Genomic DNA, 20468 nt, shown 5'->3' with positions numbered 1-20468 from the left:
CAAGGTTAAAACAAGATATGTTGCTACTTCTAGCAACCCTTTATGGACTTTCTGCTGACACCAGGACTGAAAAGATGATGCTTTATGGATTTGTCTAAAGATAAGGGATGGGATATGGGATAATTGATTGTAACCTTAGAGGGGGTGAGGAATCACTAAATCTGTTTATACTTGTGATGAAGGTTGGAAGTCACTTCTTTATATATTTTTCTCTTTATTCTTACTTTTTTCTTTCTACTTTTTTCTTGCACTTTTTATCCTTTCTTTCTCTTCTCTAAATTTAGTTTGAATTAGTTTTTACTATTATAATCAAAATTCTTAATAAAATTATAGATAGAGATATGAAAGCCAGTTGGTGTAGTGGTTAAGGCATCAGACTAGAAACTCGGAGACCATGAATTCTAGCCCCGCTTGGGCACAAAGCCAGCTGGGTGACCTTGGGCCAGTCACTCTCTCTCAGCCCTAGGAAGGAGGCAATGGCAAACCACTTCTGAAAAACCTTGCCAAGAAAACTGCAGGGGCTCATCCAGGCAGTCTCCAAGAATTGGACATGATTGAATGGATAATTGTATTTATATTTGTATATTTTAATATATAAATATAAATTGTTCAATATATATAAAGAGAAGTATAGGGTTGGTGTAAACTAGGTTTAGTTAATTTCCTTTTCTCTCATCTCCTGACTTTAATATCTTTGCTTACTACCACTTACTCTTTTTCTGCATTTTGTTTTATGCTGCTTATTCCAAAGTTGAATAGCATGATAGGTTTATCCATGTGCTATGAAAATATATTCCTCAGCATTTAAGGTGCCACAAGTGTCTTCATTATTTTATCACATTGGAATGTTCACTAGCAGTCTCTACCATTTGAAATTGAATTATTTTTATAGAAGGACTACATATCCATGTTTACCATCTGTTTCGGAGTGGAGATACTGTTGTCTGGTTATGCTGAAACCCTGAATTTCTTCATTTACTTTTATGGGTACATCTGACTTTCCCTCTGAGCAAAGACACTCTCAAATTGAACTTAAGTTCTTGTGACTTAATAGATCCAAGGCAGCCTTTTTTGTTGTTGTTAAAAAAAAAAAGCAAAAACAGACATGGTTTGCCATTGCCTTCTTCCAGAGCTAGTCTCAGCTTCCAGTCAAACTACAGTCTTAGTATTTTCTAATGGTCTCCCTTCCGAATACTAACTAGGCCTGGCTTTCTTAGTTTCTGATCCCAGGAATGGTAGCCCAACACTGCCACCCGCGGAAGGAAAATACAACAAGTATATGGGGCTAACGTTGCTGGACTCCAAAAATTCAGCCGTCCACAACAGAAGGCAACAAACCGTGAGAGATTTTGTATTTCTTTGCTCCACCTACTGATCGGCACAGCCATGCACTTTTGGAAATAAGACGGGAGTCTTTAGACTTCGCCTCTATTAGTCATTTAAATACGTCTTCTCTTAATTCAACCCAGAAACTATATGGAGAAAGAGATAGGTTTGCTTCATTTTCTAGCTCTACGTTGCTAAACTCGCGTTTCTTCTGCTTCCGGCAGGAAGGCGTCTGGTTATTGGCTGGGCGAGCAGGAAAATAATGACGACACTGGGAGGCCGGGCAGAATCGTCGAGAAAGTTCGAGAGGAGGATCTCTGCGCTTGCGCCGCCGCCTGACCCGGAAGAAGCGTTGACGGTCGAATAAGCCGGTGCTCGGTGCGGACATGGAGGAGGTAAGTGGGGAGCAGTCCTGTCCGGGAGGGAGACCCAGCTCCGAGCTGGCGAGACTGCGGAGCAGCCCCTTGCTGGCCTGGGCGGTCCGGCGTGGCGGGGTGCCTTGTACGGTGGGCTTACGGGCAGTAGCGGGGCTTGGGATGCTGGAGAAGTCAGCGGAGGGATGCTGTTGCGCAGGGAGGTGGGCCACGAGAAGGAAAGACTTCTGTGAACAGTAAAAGTGCCTTTTGCTCCCCAAGCGGAACAGACAAGAAGCGGTAGGCTGTTAGGGCTGTCGGTATCGCCCCCCCCCCCCCCCCGGTGTTTCTGGCAGGAGCCTTACCCGGAGTTGGCAGGGATTGGAAGAAGAGGCTTGCTCTTCCTCGGTGGTGAATGTGGTGGGGGTAGGCGGAGGGGTGCTTGGGATCCTCTCCTTTTTCAGAGTGTTGCTCTTGGAAGAGGGTAGAGTAGCTTAGAAGCAGAGAGGTTGACAGGATCTTGAACGCTGGCAGTATTGTGGTCATACCAAGACAGTAAGGCAAATTTATTTGTTCGATTTATGTGGATGCTAGGGCCAGAATGCTTCTAGTTGAGTTGTATATAAGTATGTGCCTTCAAGTCAGTCTTGACTCCTGACAAGCCCCTGCAGGTTTCTTGACAAGATTTTTCAGATACAGTTTGCCCTTGCCTCCTTCCTAGGGCTGAGAGAGAGTGACTGGCCTAAGGACACTCAGCTGGCTTTGTGCCTAAGGCAGGACTAGAACTCAGTCTCCTGGTTTCTAGCCTGATGCCTTAACCACTACACCAAACTGGCTCTCTGGTTCAGATTTTAGGTGGCTTTAAACAGCGTCATCTCCTTGCCACTGTCAGTGTCTTCGATCTAGAGGTAAAATCTATTTTTACAAGGCAATGGTCAAAGTTGCTCTGCTCAGTTTAAGCAATTTAAGAAGGATGATGGTTTTGATCTTTTGGTGCAGCTGTCCTGAGTCTGGAATGCTGCTGTAACTCTTCAGCATCATAACTTTCTAACTATCAACAGAGTCTGATTGTATCCTTTGGTTTGTCTCTGTGGTTTATTCTTTATTGTTAACTTCTTATAGGTTGCCCTGCAGTGTTGATAGAAATATTTTGATAGAAATGCTAATGAATTTGTATACTCAATGTATTCCAGCTACAGAAAGATTTGGAAGAAGTGAAGGAGCTTTTGAAAAAGGCGACAAGAAAGAGAGTGTATGATGTTCTGCTGGCAGAAAAAAATAAAATAGAGAGGGAAATCAAGAATCAGCTGCCACTCAAACTAAAAGCTGAGGGACCTGAAGAAGAAAAACCAGCAGTCACAGGATATACAGTGAAAATCAACAATTATGGTAGGAATGGATTTATTTTCCCTCAGTATAGGAATGCAGTAGAAGGAATATTGTAGCCATTTACTACAATAAGCTGCATAAACTGCTTATATTTATTCAGTTGTTAACTTCCAGTATCCAGCATTTATTTCACCCATGTATCACAAGCTGGCACACATAGCTTAGTGTAAGAAAATATTGCATATGTTATAGAGAAGATTATATATAATATAGTATATTGTGTGAACATGGGAATAAATGAAAACAATCCTTTGCAGAATTCAGAGTAATGGAGCTGCTAATTTTTACTGTTTCAAGAACGTTGATACAAATTTCTAGCTATGTGGTGCTATTTAAGAAGTCAGAAGAATTGTTGATTTAAGATTTGCAATACTGGCATAGAGTTTCAGTTTCCAGTATTAGCTTCTCTCTCTCTGACGAGCAAAAGTAGAATAAATGAATAAAAATCATGTAACGTTGATATATAATATATAATACATATTGTTGAGCTCTTTTTTTTTAGTATGTGCATATTTTTTTTATTTAGAATGGAGTATGTCTGGCCATAATTATAAATATTTTCCTGTTGACAATCTAATGTTTCATAAGGCTTCTAGCCTTATGAAACATTAGATTGTCAACAGGAAAATATTTCTGTATAGTTAGGATAACTATCATTTTAACAGCTTATGGAATAATAGATTGTTCAGAAGCAAAGGAGGACAAGAAAAAAACTTCTTCCATTTATTTGTGCCTGTTTTTATCCAAAGCAATGTTCTTCCCTTTGGAAAATTAGGATTATGTGTCCTACTGGGGAGAAAGTGAGTGGAGAAAGGAAAGAGAAAGGAATTCATTAGAAACTTGAACCAAGCCTATATTTCAGTCCAGGGGTGATTTGCACTGAGATTAATAATTGTTACAAAAAAATAAAGTATAATGGAACAAGTCACTTACTATGAATTTAATATACACTCCTGGATAAAACCTATTTCCATTTCAAACTTGACAATTGACTTCATACAAGCCACTGCTTTCATTCTCCCATTTGGAATACAGAGGCAGTATAATTTCTCTATTCTAGAGGCTCCTGTAAAGATTGTAGAAATTCTGTGTATTGTGACTTAAATACAGTGTATTATTATAAACCAATAATAATAATAATAATAATTCCTGCATATTTTTTATTTCTAATATACTTTCATTTCTGAAACTCTCCAGAAACTGTCATCCAGCCTCTTGAAAGAGACAGTTGAAAGTGAGAGCTCTCTCTCTCTCTATATTAATTATTATTCATCATAAACCCTAAACTGCATTTTTCAGATTACAGTGAAAGAAAAATTGCCAGGGGGGTGGGGGTGTATGGGCATGGGTCATGCTTTTGACTGGATTGTTGCATAGGAACTGGGCCCCTGACATAATTTTTAAATCCATTCATAGGCTGACCAGTATGAGAAAGTTATCTAGGTGAATTATAAAACTTAAAATAAGAAATCTTGGACTCATAGCCCTATCTGGCTTATCAAGCTGGCTTATTTGGCCCATGGAATCTCAGTCAAACCCCTCCCCAGTGTATCTCTATCTCTGCCCTGCTTACACCTCATCCTTCCTCTTAAAGGCAGAGCAGGGGGTGTATATCTAAGAGCTTCTCTCACCTTTTCTGAGTGGAAAAGCATGGGTTGGTTCTTGCAGGCTTGTTTGGTATGCGTTTCTCCTGTATTGGGCAATCAGTTTTTGTCTCCATGGAAGGCCCGGAGGGCAGAGCGTTCTTCAGTTAAGTCTATCTGTTGAGTTATAACTTTATTTGCAGTCAAATATTACCTGTCAATTATACCTTACACATGATTGAAAGGAAAACATGGAGAGGAATAAAACTGACACCTTAAATGGCAGACACACTATGGCAAGATGGGCAGCCATACAAACAAATAAATACACGTAGTTTAATAGCAATATGGAGATAAAAGAAAATAGCAAAAGAAGTAATTATAAGAATAGGGCCCCCACAGCAGTAGTTATGGAGCAAAATTTAGCAACCCTTTTTGAAGTTACTGGAGATAAATCAGCTATTTGTATTAAATCAGCTACTGATTAGATAGGAGGAACAATATTAAGTCTATACCTCAAGCTGTATAGAATGGACGGCTCAGTAATATATGTGTAAATTGACTCAATTTCTCCCATTGGAAAAAGTCATAAATGCTATAGTTTTGGGAAGTTAGTGAATTTCCTTTCTATTAGTATGGAAAGCAGAGCCTGACATAAGCTGTCTACTAGAAAATTATCAGGAACAGAAAGCCTTTCAAGCAAATCAGCGTAACAAAAGTGGGAGTTGTACCTACATCTTCCTGAAGATCAGTACTAAGTGCATGATGTTTCAGCTCTGTTGCAGCTCTCAACACCAAGTGAAGTCATAGAACCATAGGTCCAATTCAGTACCTTTCTTCCAAGATGACTGAAATATACTCTGTGGGATCAGGGAGGCAAGGGAGTCATCAAGAAGAATTAGTTTTAGCCAGTAGTTGCCAGGAAAAGCTAAAGAAGCCTGACTAGATTCTAAACACAGTTGGAGTTGGAAAGATACCAAGATGCTTGTACCATAGCTCCTAGGAATTTAGACTGAATCTTCTTTATTTATTATTGGTCCTGGGTCTCTGTAGTGAGAGATCTGCAAGTCATATAAAAGGTAGGTTATAACCTTTACTCTACAGATATTGTTAGCAGCAAGAGCATGCCTCTGCTGTTGGCAAATTGAAAACTAGTTTGGTAATCTTAAGAGCCAGATGTGTGACAGCATTATTGTTTTTCCCCACAATGCTTAAGTTTAGAAGGTGACTTCCAAATATTTAAATGCCTTGATGTGTTCTATATAAAAAAAAGTTATCTTCCAGCATTGGTTCCAATTTGCAAACCTTGTAAATGAAGACCGCTACTTTTGTTTGGACAAAGCTGATTACAAGGCTTTGTAACTGCTTGTATGAGGCAAGGGTTTGGAGGCTTCATTTAAGCCTACTTGTGTTGTGGATAGGATGGGTGTTTCATCGTTATAAAGGGAACTGAAGCAGCCTTTGGGGAATGGAATTCTGTTTTTTCAGAGCTTGAAATACAGAGTGGATATAAAAATTGAAAGAAGCTAGTAATCTTGCATAGACCCTTTTTGAATGAGAATTAGGGCAGAAAGGTAACCTGCTTTGAGATACACAGGCTTCATAATCAAAAGGAAAAGCTGACAGTCAATAGCAATGGATGTCAGTTTCACCCAAAGCCTATCTCTAGGTATTGAATCAAATGCCGCCTTTAAATCAATAAAAGCAATTTCTTAGGATGGCTAGAATATTTTTCCAGTAGATGGTGGAACACAGTATCTGCTCACTCTGCCTTCAACTCAGCTTGCTTGTCAACATACATTGTCCTGCACCAACCAGTTGGGTAATGTCCAATAAAGATGCCTGGAATATACTTATTATGCTTAGGAGGCCAGTTATGTGACAATTTGCTGCATCCATTTTATCTTTCTTGTACACCGTGTGCACAATTATTAGGCAAGTTGTATTTTTGAGGATGAATTTCATTATTGAACAACTACAGCGCTCTCGGTCAATCCAAAATGTTAATAAACCTCAAACCTGAATATTTAAGAAAGTAAAAGTGAGGTTTTGGCTTTCTTAGGAGCATATCTATGTGTGCACAATTATTGGGCAACTATTAGTGTGCAGAATTATTCAACTAAATGAAAAATGAAAATTCCCCCATCTCACTTGTTTATTTTCATCTGTTAAAGTGAGAATAATAAACAAACAACTCAAAATTTACAAATAAACATTTCTGACATTTCAAACAAAAAAGCAATGACCAATATAGCCACCCTTCTTTGCAATAACAGTCATAAGCCTTCCATTCATGGAGTCTGTCAGTTTCTTGATCTGTTGACGATCAACTTTTTGTGCAGCAGCAACCACAGCCTCCCAGACACCGTTCAGAGAGGTGTACTATTTTCCTTCACCGTAAATCTCCCATTTGAGAAGGGCCCACAAGTTCTCAGTAGGGTTTAGGTCAGGTGAGGAAGGGGGCCATGTCATTCTTCTTTCTTCTTTGAGGCCTTTACTGGCTAGCCACACAGTGTACTTCGATGCATGTGATGGAGCATTGTCCTGCATAAACATCATGGTCTTCTTGAAAGATGCAGACTTTTTCCTGTACCACTGCTTGAAGAAAGTGTCTTCTAAAAACTGGCAGGTTTGGGAGTTGATTTTGAGTCCATCTTCAACCTGAAAAGGTCCAACTAGCTCATCTTTAATAATACCAGCCCATACCAGTACCCCACCTCCACCTTGCTGGCGTCTGAGTCGAAGTGGAGCTCTGTGCCCGTTACTGATCCAGCCACGGGCCCATCCATCTGGTCCGTCAAGAGTCACTCTCATCTCATCAGTCCATAAAACCTTTGAAAAATCTGTCTTCAGATATTTCTTGGCCCAGTCTTGCTGTTTTAACTTGTGTGTCTTGTTCAGTGGTGGTTCCTTACCTTGGCCATGTCTCTGAGCACTGAACACCTTGTACTTCTGGGTACTCCAGGTAGGTTGCAGTTCTGTAATATGACAGCACTGGAGGATAATGGATTCCTGGTAGCTTCACGTTTGATTCTTCTCAAATCTTTGGCAGTTAATTTGCGTCTTTTTTTCTCAACACGTTTCTTGTGACCCTGTTGACTATTTGCAACAAAATGTTTGATGATTCTGTGGTCACGCCCCAATATCTTAGCAATTTCAAGACTGCTGCATCCCTCTGAAAGACTTTTTACGATTTTTGACTTTTCAGAGTCTGTTAAATCTCTTTTTTGGCCCATTTTGCCTGAGGAAAAGCTGCTGCCTAATAATTATGCACACCTTGATATAGGGTGTCAATCTCCTTAGGCCACACCCTCCCTCATTACACAAATACACATCACCTGATATGCTTATATCCATTAAGCATTCAGGTTTATACAGCTTGGAGGTGGAAAATATGCATAAAAATGATGATATGGTCAAAATACTCACTTGCCTAATAATTGTGCACACAGTGTAGATTAACCTGAAATTGACCTTCTCCAGTCCTTAAGGATTTGTAGGGTGAATTGTATGAGTGAATAGGTTGCCAATACTGGGACCCATCCATATGAGTCTGTGTTTAACAGTTCAGCTGGAATCAACTCTTCCCCCAGTTGATTTACCATTTTTCACTTTTACAATAAGATTGGAAATTTCACGAGGGGGCCCAGGACCATTTTTTGGTTATATCTTTTAAATTGCATAAAGCACAACTCAAACCTCTGGGGTATTCTTTTAACCAACTCATTAGTAGTTTTTGGAAAAGAGGGATCTGCCAAGTGCAAGAAAGCAAGAGTTATTATTATTTTTAATTATTCAGACTGATTTCTGCAGTTATCCAGTTTAGCTTCCTGTTGTTGTTTTCCTTTTCAATAAGTCCTTGTAAGGCTCTCTTCATTTCAAATATTAACCACTGCAGGAGTGGGGTGATTGATGCCTTTATGAACTTATATGCAAGGCTAAACATTTTCCCAGTCAAACCAAGGCATAGATTTGGTTCTGATATTCTTACCTGGGGGAAGGGGAAGGTAAAATAGTGATTAGGTTGTATTTAGAAATTGTTTTGTTTGCCTATATGTTGTTCTATTTAAAATATCTACTTCAGGCTACTGTGTCAGATCTAATTCCCTACCTCTGTTAAAGGAAATTAAAAAAAAATGCCAACAAATCAGTAAATATAACAAGGAAGAAAATGTGAAATAAAATATACACAGAAACCACAATATAAAGGAAGCAAAATCAAAACTAAAATGCCCGGTGAGAGGAAGGGTTAGCTACGCATCAAAAGTACCCAGTGTGTAAATAAGACAGTTCTTTTCCTACCTTGCATAGTTTCAGTGTGGGAAAAGAGAAACATGTGGAAGGATATCTTCCAAAATGGAAGTGTCCTACAGAAGAACAATCATGTGAGGAAGTTATTCCTTTTGATACTTTGTCCTTAGACATGCTAAATTTTAAATTCTTTGAATTGAGCCTTGAAGTGACCTGGAAACCAGTGCAGCTGACCAAGCACTGTACTGTATGCCTTGACTATATGGACTGGCTGATTAAAATCATCAGCTCAAATGTCAAAATTGTTAACTGCAGATATGTAAGAAACATGCTTTCTGATAGGTATATGAGGAACAAGACTGCTTCACAGAGCCACTTTGTGTGTGATTGAAGGAGATATTCAGTTTGAGGCAGTGAGTTCAGAGAAAATTGCTGAGGACCTTCAGAGTGTTTTCTTTGATATGGGCTTTGTTGTGCTGAACCCCCAACAGATTCTGGGCTGCAACTTCATTTTGCAAAGTAGCCTTGAAGGGACATTAACTGAAACAAATTATCTTGTTGAGGTTTTGCACCATTCTATTTCTGTGGGTGGGGTGGCCATTATCTTTCTTCAAGAGTTTTTATTTTCATGCCTAAGGTAGGATTTTTAAAGCTTGTTTCACAATTAAAATGAAGGATTTATTTTATGAATGATTTAAACACAGTCCTCGTATTGAAATTTTATTTATAAAAAAATTGTTATTCCCTTTTCAATATCCAAAAATGGAATCACGTATATTAAATGGTGCTTTCTTTTCATTCCTTTAGCGTGGGATCAGTCTGATAAGTTTGTGAAAATCTATGTCACATTAAGTGGTGTTCAACATCTGCCAGCTGAGAATGTTCAGGTGCACTTTACAGAAAGGTAGGTTCTCTACTACATCAGAAAGGAACTTCAGTCTCTTCTGGAATTGCCAGTCCTTTGCTGTTGATTCCATTTAAAACTGTTCAAAAGTTCATAGAATAATTATCAAGTAATATATTCTCTTTCCATTATAATGTTTGCAGATGTATGACTATGAATGTAAAAGTCATCATTAGCTATCAACACATTTTTTATTTGGCTTAATAACTAAATATGTAGTTCGTGGTGCCAGTGAATTGTTTTTTTGATAGAAGGTGTAAGCAGTATCTGGTGCTGTTGTTACTACTGCTGGCTCTCACAGAGTCTCAAAGAGGTGAGGAAAATGATCCCTCTTCTTGTATAGTTACAGAGAGATGGCTTCTGTTCCCAAGCTATGGTTTTACAGAAATGGTACTATGTTGTTTATGCTGCTACCTCCAACCCTTATAGAAAGGAAGAGAGACCACCTCTCCCTCAAAGGTATACTGGCTCATCAAACAAAGCTTAGTCTAGTAATCATGGTTCGGATATTCACCCAAAATGCCAGCATACTTAGTCATAACCATGGTTAAGATATCCACAAAACCATCATGCAGCACAGCAAAACTGAGAGCAACTCTACTTTGCCAGCAAGCAGTCAACTAGTCTAGTATCTTAGCTATATTGACCAAGTTTTATTTTTGTTCCACTGTTTAGTTAAAATAATAAATCCTGATTACTGTTGGCTTACATGAGTGCCATTATGCAAAACCACAAGAAGAGAGAGAATTCTGTTAAAAGACGAGGATTGTGTCCCCACTGAGGTTATCCAAACTACTTTTAGTTTATTCCTGATAGATCCATTATACACCACAGCTTAAATGCATGGCTGCCACTCATGTTGACATCTTAAAGTAATCCAGTCCAAGCCAGAATCTTATCCATCCATACTTAACAAACCTCCAAATATTCAGCTAAATTAAAATTTAAGCCCAAAGGAATCTAAAGCTTTTTTTTTTCTTTTTTCCTATTAGGGTGTCTTCTTGATGTTTATTTGATGTGATTATTCATTAGGGGATTCTGACTCAATTTCTTGTCCTTTTAGATCATTTCATCTGGTGGTGAAAAACTTAAACAACAAAAATTATACCATGACATTCAACAACCTTCTGAAACCAATCTCAGCTAAAAGCAGCTCATGGAAGGTCAGTGTATCTGATGTAGTCAATTTTAACACTGTTAATGTCAACACTCTGGCTGGCTTTCTACATGTTACATTTATTCATAATATGGTTTCTCTGGTTTTGGTTTAATACGTTGTGTGAGCCTACCCATTGTGGTTTATTCAGTAAATAATGGTTAAACAAACCAAGGTTTAGAATGATGCACAAACCTTGCCTTTAAGTTGGTTTCTGTTTCCTGGTGTCTTCCTACAAATTAGCTTTATCACGAAAAGCTCTTTTTGGGTGGATGGGTAGGCTGTTGTCCTTGCAGTTCTTAATCCCAAAGAGTGTTTCTACTTTCCATAGTTCGGAGTAAGATGGAACTAGCTGCTAAATATCAGAGAGGCCTAATTCTGAGTGAAGTAGTGAATCTTAACTCGGAGCACTGCTTCCCCTGGCAGAGTTTTCTTCACCTTGTAAAGTTGTGAGGAAAAGATCTAACATTATCCATGTCACATCCAGTTTCAGAGTTGTTAGAAAGTTTTAGTTAGAAAATTCTCAGATCGGAGAGTAAGAACTTTTCTTTTGCCTAGAACAGCTTTAACAATCCAGTGTCATCACCTATGGCGACATGTAGCTAATGCTTTCATGTTGCAATTATTAAAGCAGCGATAGATCTAGAAGTGAACCTTGGGAAATTGAGTAACCTGTGACTTCGAACCTCATGAATAGCATCTAAATTTCTTACACTCAGGTATTTTTGATATTCTATAAGATTAGCTTACAAAAGTAAGTTTGTTACTTTAAATAATGTAGTATGTCTACACTGGGTTTTGAAAGTCATCCAAATAAGGTTCTTTCTGGTAATTCTAGCATCTTGCTTTATTTTGAACTCTTGGAGCATTGCTTTCCTCCTCCTCACAGATCAAAACAGATATGATCTTGATACTATGTAAGAAGCAGCAAGAAGAAAAATGGGAGTGCCTAACGCAGGTTGAAAAAGAGACTAAGGAGAAAGAGTAAGTGTGCCTCTATCCCTTGTTCTAGGAGTATTATTTTGCTGTTATTATTGAAAAAATCTTGCAAGTTGAAACTCATTAAACCAAGGTTCCATTAATCCATACAGCCCATGGAGGATGAACACATTTTGAAGTTAAGAATAATTGTCCTGTTCTTGCTCATTATGGAATTTAAGAAACTTTGTGGGGAAAGAACAATCCAGATTTCTGTAGAAATTGCATTTTATGTCCCAGTTGCTGAAATATATTCATTAAAAACCCAAACCCTCCAATGAAGAAACTCTGTTAAATCTTTTTTCTTTTCTGGATTGTTTTAGCCTCTTTCCTATCTTTCTAAGCAAAAGCAAGATAAACTTTTGATTTCTACTTCTATTATATATTGCAGAGTATTTTTCTTGAAATTCATGAACAAATAATTTTAATGAGATACCCCTTGTGTTTTTAAAACAACAGTCACTTTCTCTCAGCCCAACCTACCTGGTTGTTGTAGAGAAAAAAATGGAAGAGGGAGAACTAATGTATTTAGTTTGTTTTTTGAGCTTCTGGAAGAAAGGGATATAAATTTAAAAAATATATTAATACAATTATATAATACACAGAAATATGTGTGTATTCATTCATATAACACATATTTATAAGTGGATTTGTTACTGCTGTATGTAAATGCTAGGGCAATTTTTATATTGAATAATATATTGAAATACAGAGTGATACATGATGACATCTTGGAACTCCACTCCTAAATGAAAGATATAATTAAACACTATTTAAATTATCATTGGTTATATTTTAGCAGCTTTTGGTATATTACAATGTAAAGAAAACAGTTTAACGAACTGAACTTTTTAATCTTACCAAATGTATATAAATAAATGTATATTACTAGGTCTCCAAAGCTATCGCATTAGTTCAGTTTTGGGAGATTTGTGAGAAGAAATAAGTTAGACACTGAAAAATAATATAGGCTTTGTATTTTTCTCCATGGTGTTTTTCCACTTTTAATCAAATTATTTTTTCAAATGACAAATTCAGTATCAGGCGAAGGTGCTCAGGATTACAATTTTAAATATTTGGCCGTTCATCTCTTATTATGAAGTATACCAGACTCAGTACAAAATGGCATAATAATTACCTATGTATGTCCTTTAGGAAAGCTTCCTATGATACATCTGACCCCAGTGAAGGATTGATGAATCTACTAAAAAAGATGTATGCAGAAGGCGATGATGAGATGAAGAGAACAATTAACAAAGCATGGGTGGAGAGCCGAGAAAAGCAAGCCAAAGATGATTTGCCAATAGATATCTGAACAAGTGTTGAAAACTGTGCTTGCCATTTTAATGTACATTTTATATATGGGGGTTCTGCTGCAATACTGCGATTAGAGAAAGTGTGTTGTTTATATTACCATCTTCAGAGCAGAGACTACAAAACTTGTGTTTCAAACTGGAGATGGAAAATAAAACATGCTGTAAAGCATTTTCAGATGTGCTGCTTCTCTCTCTCCTTAAATGTTTGTGCTTCTAGTACATCTTGGGAATTCCCACAGAAGCAAGACTTATATATTCAAGTATATAGTGATGAATAACCATAGGTAAATGACTCCACTCTCTCTGATAAAAGTTGAAATACGGATTCCTCAGATAAAGTTGGTCTAGAAAGGGAACTTTCAGGTTTTTGAGAACTAAGAACTTAGGGAATTGTGTTGCATCACAACTAAATGGTGTGCTTAGATATGAAACAAGATGATAGGATGGTTTTTCTCAGATATTGCAGGTGTATGTTCTGCAAGCAGCATTACAGAATAGTTATTGACCAGCAGGTAACAGAATGTCTGGAGGAAAGCATTATTTACAGTAAATTAATTTCTTCCGTAGAGAGGATATTCATTCTCAAAGTTATGCCAAGGGAACTGCTGGGCAAGACTTAAGTAATAGAGCAGTGCATGCTTCAGAATTTATTCAGAGGTGCTGAATTTATTAAAGCTACTGCATTTCTTTTTGGGCAAACCTAACCCTAAGAGTGGCTTTACTGACAGCAATAGATTTGAACGTTGGGTCAAAGCCCTCAGGATGATGTGTAGCTATGATACATGTAAAGTCCTGTAGTGAGTGAGTTCCTTTGGTCAATCACTAGCATAAAACAGTAACCAGACCAAAACAAAAACAGTGGCAAGCAATAGAACAAATACAAACTGGAGAATACCAGATCCAGGTGAGCTGTTGACCAACATTTGGATATAGTAGACTGTACTATAACAGATTATTCTTAAGGCTAAGACTAAAACTCAGAGCTAAAACTAAAGTTTTGAGTTTGTCAACGAATTGGGGAAAATTTATTACCGTGTTATTAAACCAAGAGACTGACTAGGATGGTTTTAATTAGAGGAAGAAAGTCCAACCTAAAACTATTAATGGCAGTAATAACTGGGCTTATAGGGAGAAGGGTTTGGTGGATTGGTGTAATACAAATAGCCTGGTTCTAAATGTTGAAAAAACCAAGGAGATTATCGTCGATTTTAGAAAGAACCAGCTCAGCCACACCCCACTCAATGACACAGCTGTGGAGTCAGTCAGTAGCATCAGGTTCCTGGGGGTGCTGGTAAGATGAGGAAGGCACATCTTCCACCTCCCATCCTCCTTACTTTCTATAGAGGCACTATAGAGAGCGTATTGACCAACTGTATTTCCATCTGGTTTGGAGGCTGCAGTGCCTCGGATAGGAAGTCTGTGCAGGGGGTGGTGAGGGGGGCAGAGAGGATAATTGGGATCTCACTGCCTCTCATCCAGGATACAGCGTATACACAATGTCTGTCCAGAGCCCAAAATATTGTCAGTGACCCCTCCCACCCTTATTGTGGCTTGTTCTCTTTGTTGCCCTCTGGGAAGAGGTTCCGCTGCATTCGATGCAGCACAGCTAGGTTAGGTAATAATTTTGTCCCCTGGGCTGTTAGACTCCTGGACTCTTAATAATCCCTTCTCATTTCATTGTGGCACATGTTGTATGTAGGACTGTGTTATTTATTAGGGATAATGATTAGGGGAGTAGAATGGTAAAGAATATGTATTATATATTAATTATTTTTTGTGACCCAATTGCAACCAAGTTTCATTTTAATGTGCACCTTGGTGTATAGTGGAATGACAATAAAAGTTTATTCTAATGGTAAATAAAATACAGATTTTTCAGTGTGTTTGCCCACATCCCAGCTGACTATCTGTCTGCAAATTTTGATTGCTGCCACACAGAAATTAGCTACATGGGGAGTTTGGCAGGAAAATGATACTAGTAGGTGGTGCCACTCAAAACTTCCGCTGTTTCTACACCAATTCATGAAGTGTGTGTGCGTCTTCAAGTCAGTCTTGATTCCTGGCAACTGCCTGCGCTATTCCCTGCAGTTTTCTTGGCAAGGTTTTTCAGAATTGGTTTGCTTTTGCCTCCTCCCTAGGGCTGAGAGAGAGGGACTGACCCAGGGTCACCCAGCTGGCTTTGTGCTCAAGGCAGGATAAGAACTCACAATCTCCTGCTTTCTAGCCTGGTGCCTTAACCACTACAGCAAACTGGCTCTCTAATGCATCAACTGGGAAACAGATCGAGAGGAAAAGAGCTGCTAAGCCAGGAAGACAAATACAGCACTGAATGGCATCACTGAAGCTTGGTGGGATGACCCTCATGATTGGCAAGTAGCACTGAAAAGGAACATTGTACATGAAAAAATATACTTGCACATAAATTCAGGAGCACAGAAATCCTGTTTAAAGTGTTTGAAAAAGGAAAAAGAAAATTGATATTGTGGGAGTTTATCATCACCCACCTGGATGGGCAAAAGATACAAATGAGGTTTTTCTGCTTGAGTTGACTAGTCTTTCAAAGAGTTATGCAACAGTCAAAAGGGGGGGGGGAGATTTTAATTGCTCAACAAATCTGTCCTCTTGCCAACAACTTCATTTGTCAGACGGTGGAAGCAAGAACAAGGGGGTCTCCTATCCTGGGCCTTATCCTCACAAACAGGGAGAATGTGATGTTATTATTGAATTTAGGGTATATAGAGGAGGAGGAACTGAGAAAAGTCAGATCTGCATACTAGTCTTCAAAAGAACGGATTCTGACAAACTTGGAGGGAAGCTAGGTTGGCTCCAATGGCCTAAAATCCTTATGAAGAAAAGTGTCCTGGAAGGGAGAAATGCTATGAAATGAGATAATGAAGATGCTATTGCAAACAATTCACATGAGGAAAAACAAGAAAAATCTGAAGAAGCCAGCGTAGATATATGCAGAACTCTCTTAAAAGGCTGTGCATGGGGAAGGAGAACTCAGTAAATTACAGACCTGCCAGCTTGAGGTCTATCCTGGCAAGGTCTGAATAGATTAGTAGGCTCTGTTTTTGGGCCATGCATACACTATTCTATTCTGACTAGAAATAAACTGACCTTTTCTAAAGCATGTTATAAAAGTCAGGAAATTACTGTAAGTGGTTATCTGCATACAATAAACTAGCCCATAAACTAGGCTATTACATACAGTGTTATCTTTCCAAATTGTAATGAGACAGAACCCTTCCAACAGTAAAGTGCTTGCTTCAAGTGCAAGAAATGAGCCAGAGTCAAGTCTGAGACAGTTTATTTTCATGTCTTCTCCTAAGATACAAGAGCAGGTTTACATCTTCATAATATCAGACTGACAACCTTGTCAACATAATTAGCACTCACCATCTTTCATCCTTGTGTACCATGAGTTATATATTCAGGAAGTTTCAAAGAGGACTCAGTTTTGTCATGTTTGAAGAAACTACTTGCTCGTAGCTCACCACATTGCCCTCTGTATCCCAGAGAGCTGGGCATGGTCAGCCAGATGGCGGAAGACAATACGGCTGAGCCTCCATCGCCTTTTCACACCTCTTGGTCGGGATGTCAGAACACATCGATTGTGGATCCGCACAGGGCAACTATCTCGGGGCAGATTGGCGATCTCCTTATCAGTAATTTCCTGGAACAAATTAAAAAAAATGATATAAAATTCCCCTCCTATACATAACCAAGGTATTTTGATCCCTAAGGTTTAGAATCACACAACACACTGTGCAGTGCATTACTTCCCATTCTAGAGCCAACTCTGATGTTGCAATCAAGTTTCTAATTCTCTACATAACCAGTGGAGCAAAGACCAAGCCTATAAGCACATCTATCTATCTCCCAGAAGCAGAAGCAAGCTTATCTCTGAGATTTGTAAGTGGGTTAAATCAAGATAGAGATACATATAGATAATGCCTGTTCTTTTTTTTACTGCTTTTGCTGGCAAGAGGGAGGTGAGCATGTGTATGTGTGGACATTTCTTACTTTGTAAGCCTGGTTTTATACAGTTATGTCACATGAATACATTTATTGGAGTGAGAGTAAAGAATCACAAAGACTGGTTTCAACTGGAGCTGCCAATCCTAAATTGACATAGTAGGGAATCTGCGATTTGCCCAGGATCTTTATCTGCATTTATATTCCTTCGCACCCCCCCCCCCCCAAATGTAAGATAATCTTTTCAGGTAAATACAATACTATTGCCTTTTCACAAACTCTGAAGTTTTCCCCAATGAAGAAAAGGGTCTCTTGCCTATTTATTTGTACAATATTATTGGAATATACATATATATATATTCATATTCCAATTTAAATTGCTCTAAAACAGCCAATATTGTCAGAATATATATAATCATAAAGGAAAAGTAATACAAAATACGATCTTGAATGTAATTCCAGAAAAAGCATGAACACTTAGAGCCTCTTGAAACCTCACTAAAACTATTTTGGGGCCATACTACCACAGACTATATATGAGAGCTTGTATCACTGTACATTTCCATATGATAAATCCTCCATGTAGAGACTAGGTGCTGTGGAGAAAAGTTATCCTTCTCTTTGACATGTTAGATGGAGAGACTTTTTGCACTGAATCATTAACATGAGATTCTGCAATCCTTATACAGGTTAACCACTCCAATGAGAATGAGACTAGACCTGGAACTACTGTTTCTCAACTAAAATAGCCAAAATCTCTCTGAATTTTTTTGCATGGAATTTTCTAATCACATGTACTGATGGCTACTCAATAAAAAATATATCTTGCATTTTTCAGAGCCTACATATACCAACTTTTAAAGTATTTTAAATAGAAAAAACACATTATTTTAAAACTTAAATTAAAAAGAACTAAGATTTAATTGCCTGAACATAGCAACCTATTTTTAAATCATTTGAGATTCTTTAACTGAAGGACATTGTAACTTGTTCCCAATAAATAATATATTTAGTGTAAGAGAATTATATATTACAGAAAATAATATATTTAGCATAAGACACAGCAGTGTCTATCCTTCATGTTAGATCCAGCAGGAGGCATGCTCTAAATCCCATTTGCAAGATAGTGCATCTGGCAGGGCCCAGGAAGAGAGCCTTTTCTGCTGTGGTGCCCACTCCCTGGAATATCATCCCACCAGAGATTAGATTTACCCCGACCCTGCTGGACTTTTGCAAGGCATTAAAAAAGTGGTTTTGCCATCAAACCTAGGGCTCTGATAGTGTGGGTGAGCCTGTTTCTTGGTCATGGTTGTATTAAATATGGAATGACATGAGTGTTCTTGGTGGTATTTATGATATTTTTAATTTTGGTTGTTTTTACTGTTTTTAACTGATAGTTGCCCAAAGTCATGTATAGGAGATGGACAACCATATAAAACAAACAAACCAACCTATCAAACAACAAGTTCTCTTATTGTTCCAGTTCATAATACCTTGACAAAAGTAATATGCTTCTTACCTGGAGTTCTTTAGGCAAAATTTTATTTTTCCTAATGCAATTCAGCCGTAATCTCTGATCTGCATAATCAAAAGCCATTTTCCTTCTCTTAACATCACGTAGCATCCTCCAGTCCACATAATAACCCCTTATTTGACCAACGCATGACATGGGGAAGAACTAATAAAAAAATTACAATCAACTTTTGTTCAAGCAAATAGACATGAGTGTCTAGATCTCGACTGATGCAAGTATTATTTTTAAAATCTTTAAAAAGACAAAGCAATCATATTAGTCATAATATAAGGCCAGTGGAGGTTTATAGAACAGTTCACTACAATTTCTTCATCAGATAAAAAGTGGGAAGAGAGAGGGAAAAAATGTTTAAACAGAGGTGCAGAACCATCTAGGTGTTTTTAAACTACACCTAACAACTGCATGGCCAATGATGTGGGGTGCTGGGGACTGCACTTCAGTAGTACCAAAAAATCTAGAGAAAAGCTCCTTCTATATCAAGTTACTTGCTCTTAATTTTCTAACAAGTGTTTCTGGCCTTGGGCATAGTCACTCTACAGACCTCACCAATACATCGTGTTCCGAGGTAATTCCATTTTTGAGGTTCACATCAACATACTAAACAATAAACTGACCCAGGCTAGCCAAAATGTGGTTGTGGGTCACAGAAACCCAGCCAGAAAGTTTTAACGACTTCTAGCACAGTGGCGGGCAAAGCAGAGAAAAATCGTATGATTTGACTGCCTCGGGTTCCCAATTCGTAAGCCTGATTTAATACGCCTTCTGGTTAATTTTAGCCCGTGCTCTTTAAGATAGCATGTAATTTGGCTCTGGACGACTTCATTTTCGGTAGCATAATATGAGCATGCCTCCTACTTAGAAAAGGCCGCAAATGGCAGGTAACACGCATCCGCCACTGGTCTTTTGGAAGGTAGATAGCGCATGGCTAACAGAGTTTCATCCCCCAAATTCTTGACTTTTAAGGCTTGGCTTATCTCGTAGCGACTACTGGGAAAACAGCACTCTGCAAAAGCGAAAGTCGGCGTAACGAGTGGAGCACGCTAAGTGAGGAACCGGGAGGGAAAGCAGCCGTGCCCGGCTGAGACTCTAACCTGCCGAAACGCCGAGCGCAGCGCCAAAGCCGCCGCCGCCATCTTTCCTACAGCGACGCTATTTGAACTACGCATGCGTTGCTGGCATCTGGGCGGAAAGACCGTGTGAGTAGACCCGCCAGTGCATGAAAATGCGGAAGGGTTGTGAAGAAAAGGGACTCTGAAGCGGAAGTGGAGGGTGAGCGGAAGCAGTATGTAGGTTTTGTAAGAATGGGCGGCAAAGCTTTATAACTCATGGATGGTATGAACTGAACTTTTTAAAAGGTGAGTGTAGGAGCTTTTATTATTTCCACAGAATTAAACTCCTCTCTCTCTCCCACCCTTAAGGCTAGATTAAGCCCGCTCTGCGCTCCCGAGTAATTGCGTGTAAGATTGCAGCCTAGTGGTTGAGATATTACAGGACTACTTCACATTTTCGTTGCAGCAGGATAAAAGGGTTGTTTCTCTGGAAACTTTCATTGAGAGACCTATCCATAACAGAATCCCAGTACGGCTGAATTCACAAAACATGGCAGGCGAAATGTGGTTGGTTACTTTCTGTAAACCACACAGGGTGCTTAGTTCACGCTGAGTATGTTGTATTAACCCAAGCAACTACATTAGATTGCT

At 38.7% G+C, this 20468-nt stretch overlaps 2 protein-coding genes across 2 annotated transcripts; one reads left to right on the top strand and one right to left on the bottom strand.

The window, feature by feature from the left end:
- Positions 1 to 1578: 1578 nt before the first annotated feature.
- Positions 1579 to 13427, top strand: CACYBP (calcyclin binding protein). Its single transcript, XM_063298497.1, has 6 exons — positions 1579 to 1721; positions 2873 to 3068; positions 9710 to 9806; positions 10870 to 10969; positions 11852 to 11946; positions 13096 to 13427. The coding sequence occupies exons 1-6, from the start codon at positions 1713 to 1715 to the stop codon at positions 13253 to 13255; spliced, it is 657 nt and encodes a 218-aa protein (XP_063154567.1). The 5' UTR covers positions 1579 to 1712; the 3' UTR covers positions 13256 to 13427.
- Positions 13428 to 16549: 3122 nt separating this feature from the next.
- MRPS14 (mitochondrial ribosomal protein S14) lies at positions 16550 to 19964 on the bottom strand. Its single transcript, XM_063298496.1, has 3 exons — positions 19860 to 19964; positions 18754 to 18912; positions 16550 to 16932 (listed from the first exon to the last, which is right to left on the bottom strand). Exons 1-3 carry the CDS (start codon positions 19932 to 19934, stop codon positions 16750 to 16752), a joined length of 417 nt encoding a protein of 138 aa, XP_063154566.1. The 5' UTR covers positions 19935 to 19964; the 3' UTR covers positions 16550 to 16749.
- Between the last annotated feature and the right edge of the window lie 504 nt (positions 19965 to 20468).

Source organism: Candoia aspera, chromosome 3, assembly GCF_035149785.1.
Source record: "Candoia aspera isolate rCanAsp1 chromosome 3, rCanAsp1.hap2, whole genome shotgun sequence".
NCBI lineage: Eukaryota > Metazoa > Chordata > Lepidosauria > Squamata > Boidae > Candoia > Candoia aspera.
Note: the sequence above shows the minus strand (reverse complement) of the source record. Positions and strands in the feature narration are given on the sequence as shown.

Coding starts and splice junctions, on each gene's coding strand:
- CACYBP (XM_063298497.1), top strand. Junction 10,970..11,851: donor CTAAAAGCAGCTCATGGAAG/GTCAGTGTATCT, acceptor TCCTCCTCACAG/ATCAAAACAGATATGATCTT. Junction 11,947..13,095: donor AAAGAGACTAAGGAGAAAGA/GTAAGTGTGCCT, acceptor TATGTCCTTTAG/GAAAGCTTCCTATGATACAT.
- MRPS14 (XM_063298496.1), bottom strand. CDS start 19,934: ATGCGTAGTTCAAATAGCGTCGCTGTAGGAAAGATGGCGGCGGCGGCT. Junction 18,913..19,859: donor TGCGCTCGGCGTTTCGGCAG/GTTAGAGTCTCA, acceptor TTTTTTTATTAG/TTCTTCCCCATGTCATGCGT. Junction 16,933..18,753: donor TTTTGCCTAAAGAACTCCAG/GTAAGAAGCATA, acceptor AATTTGTTCCAG/GAAATTACTGATAAGGAGAT.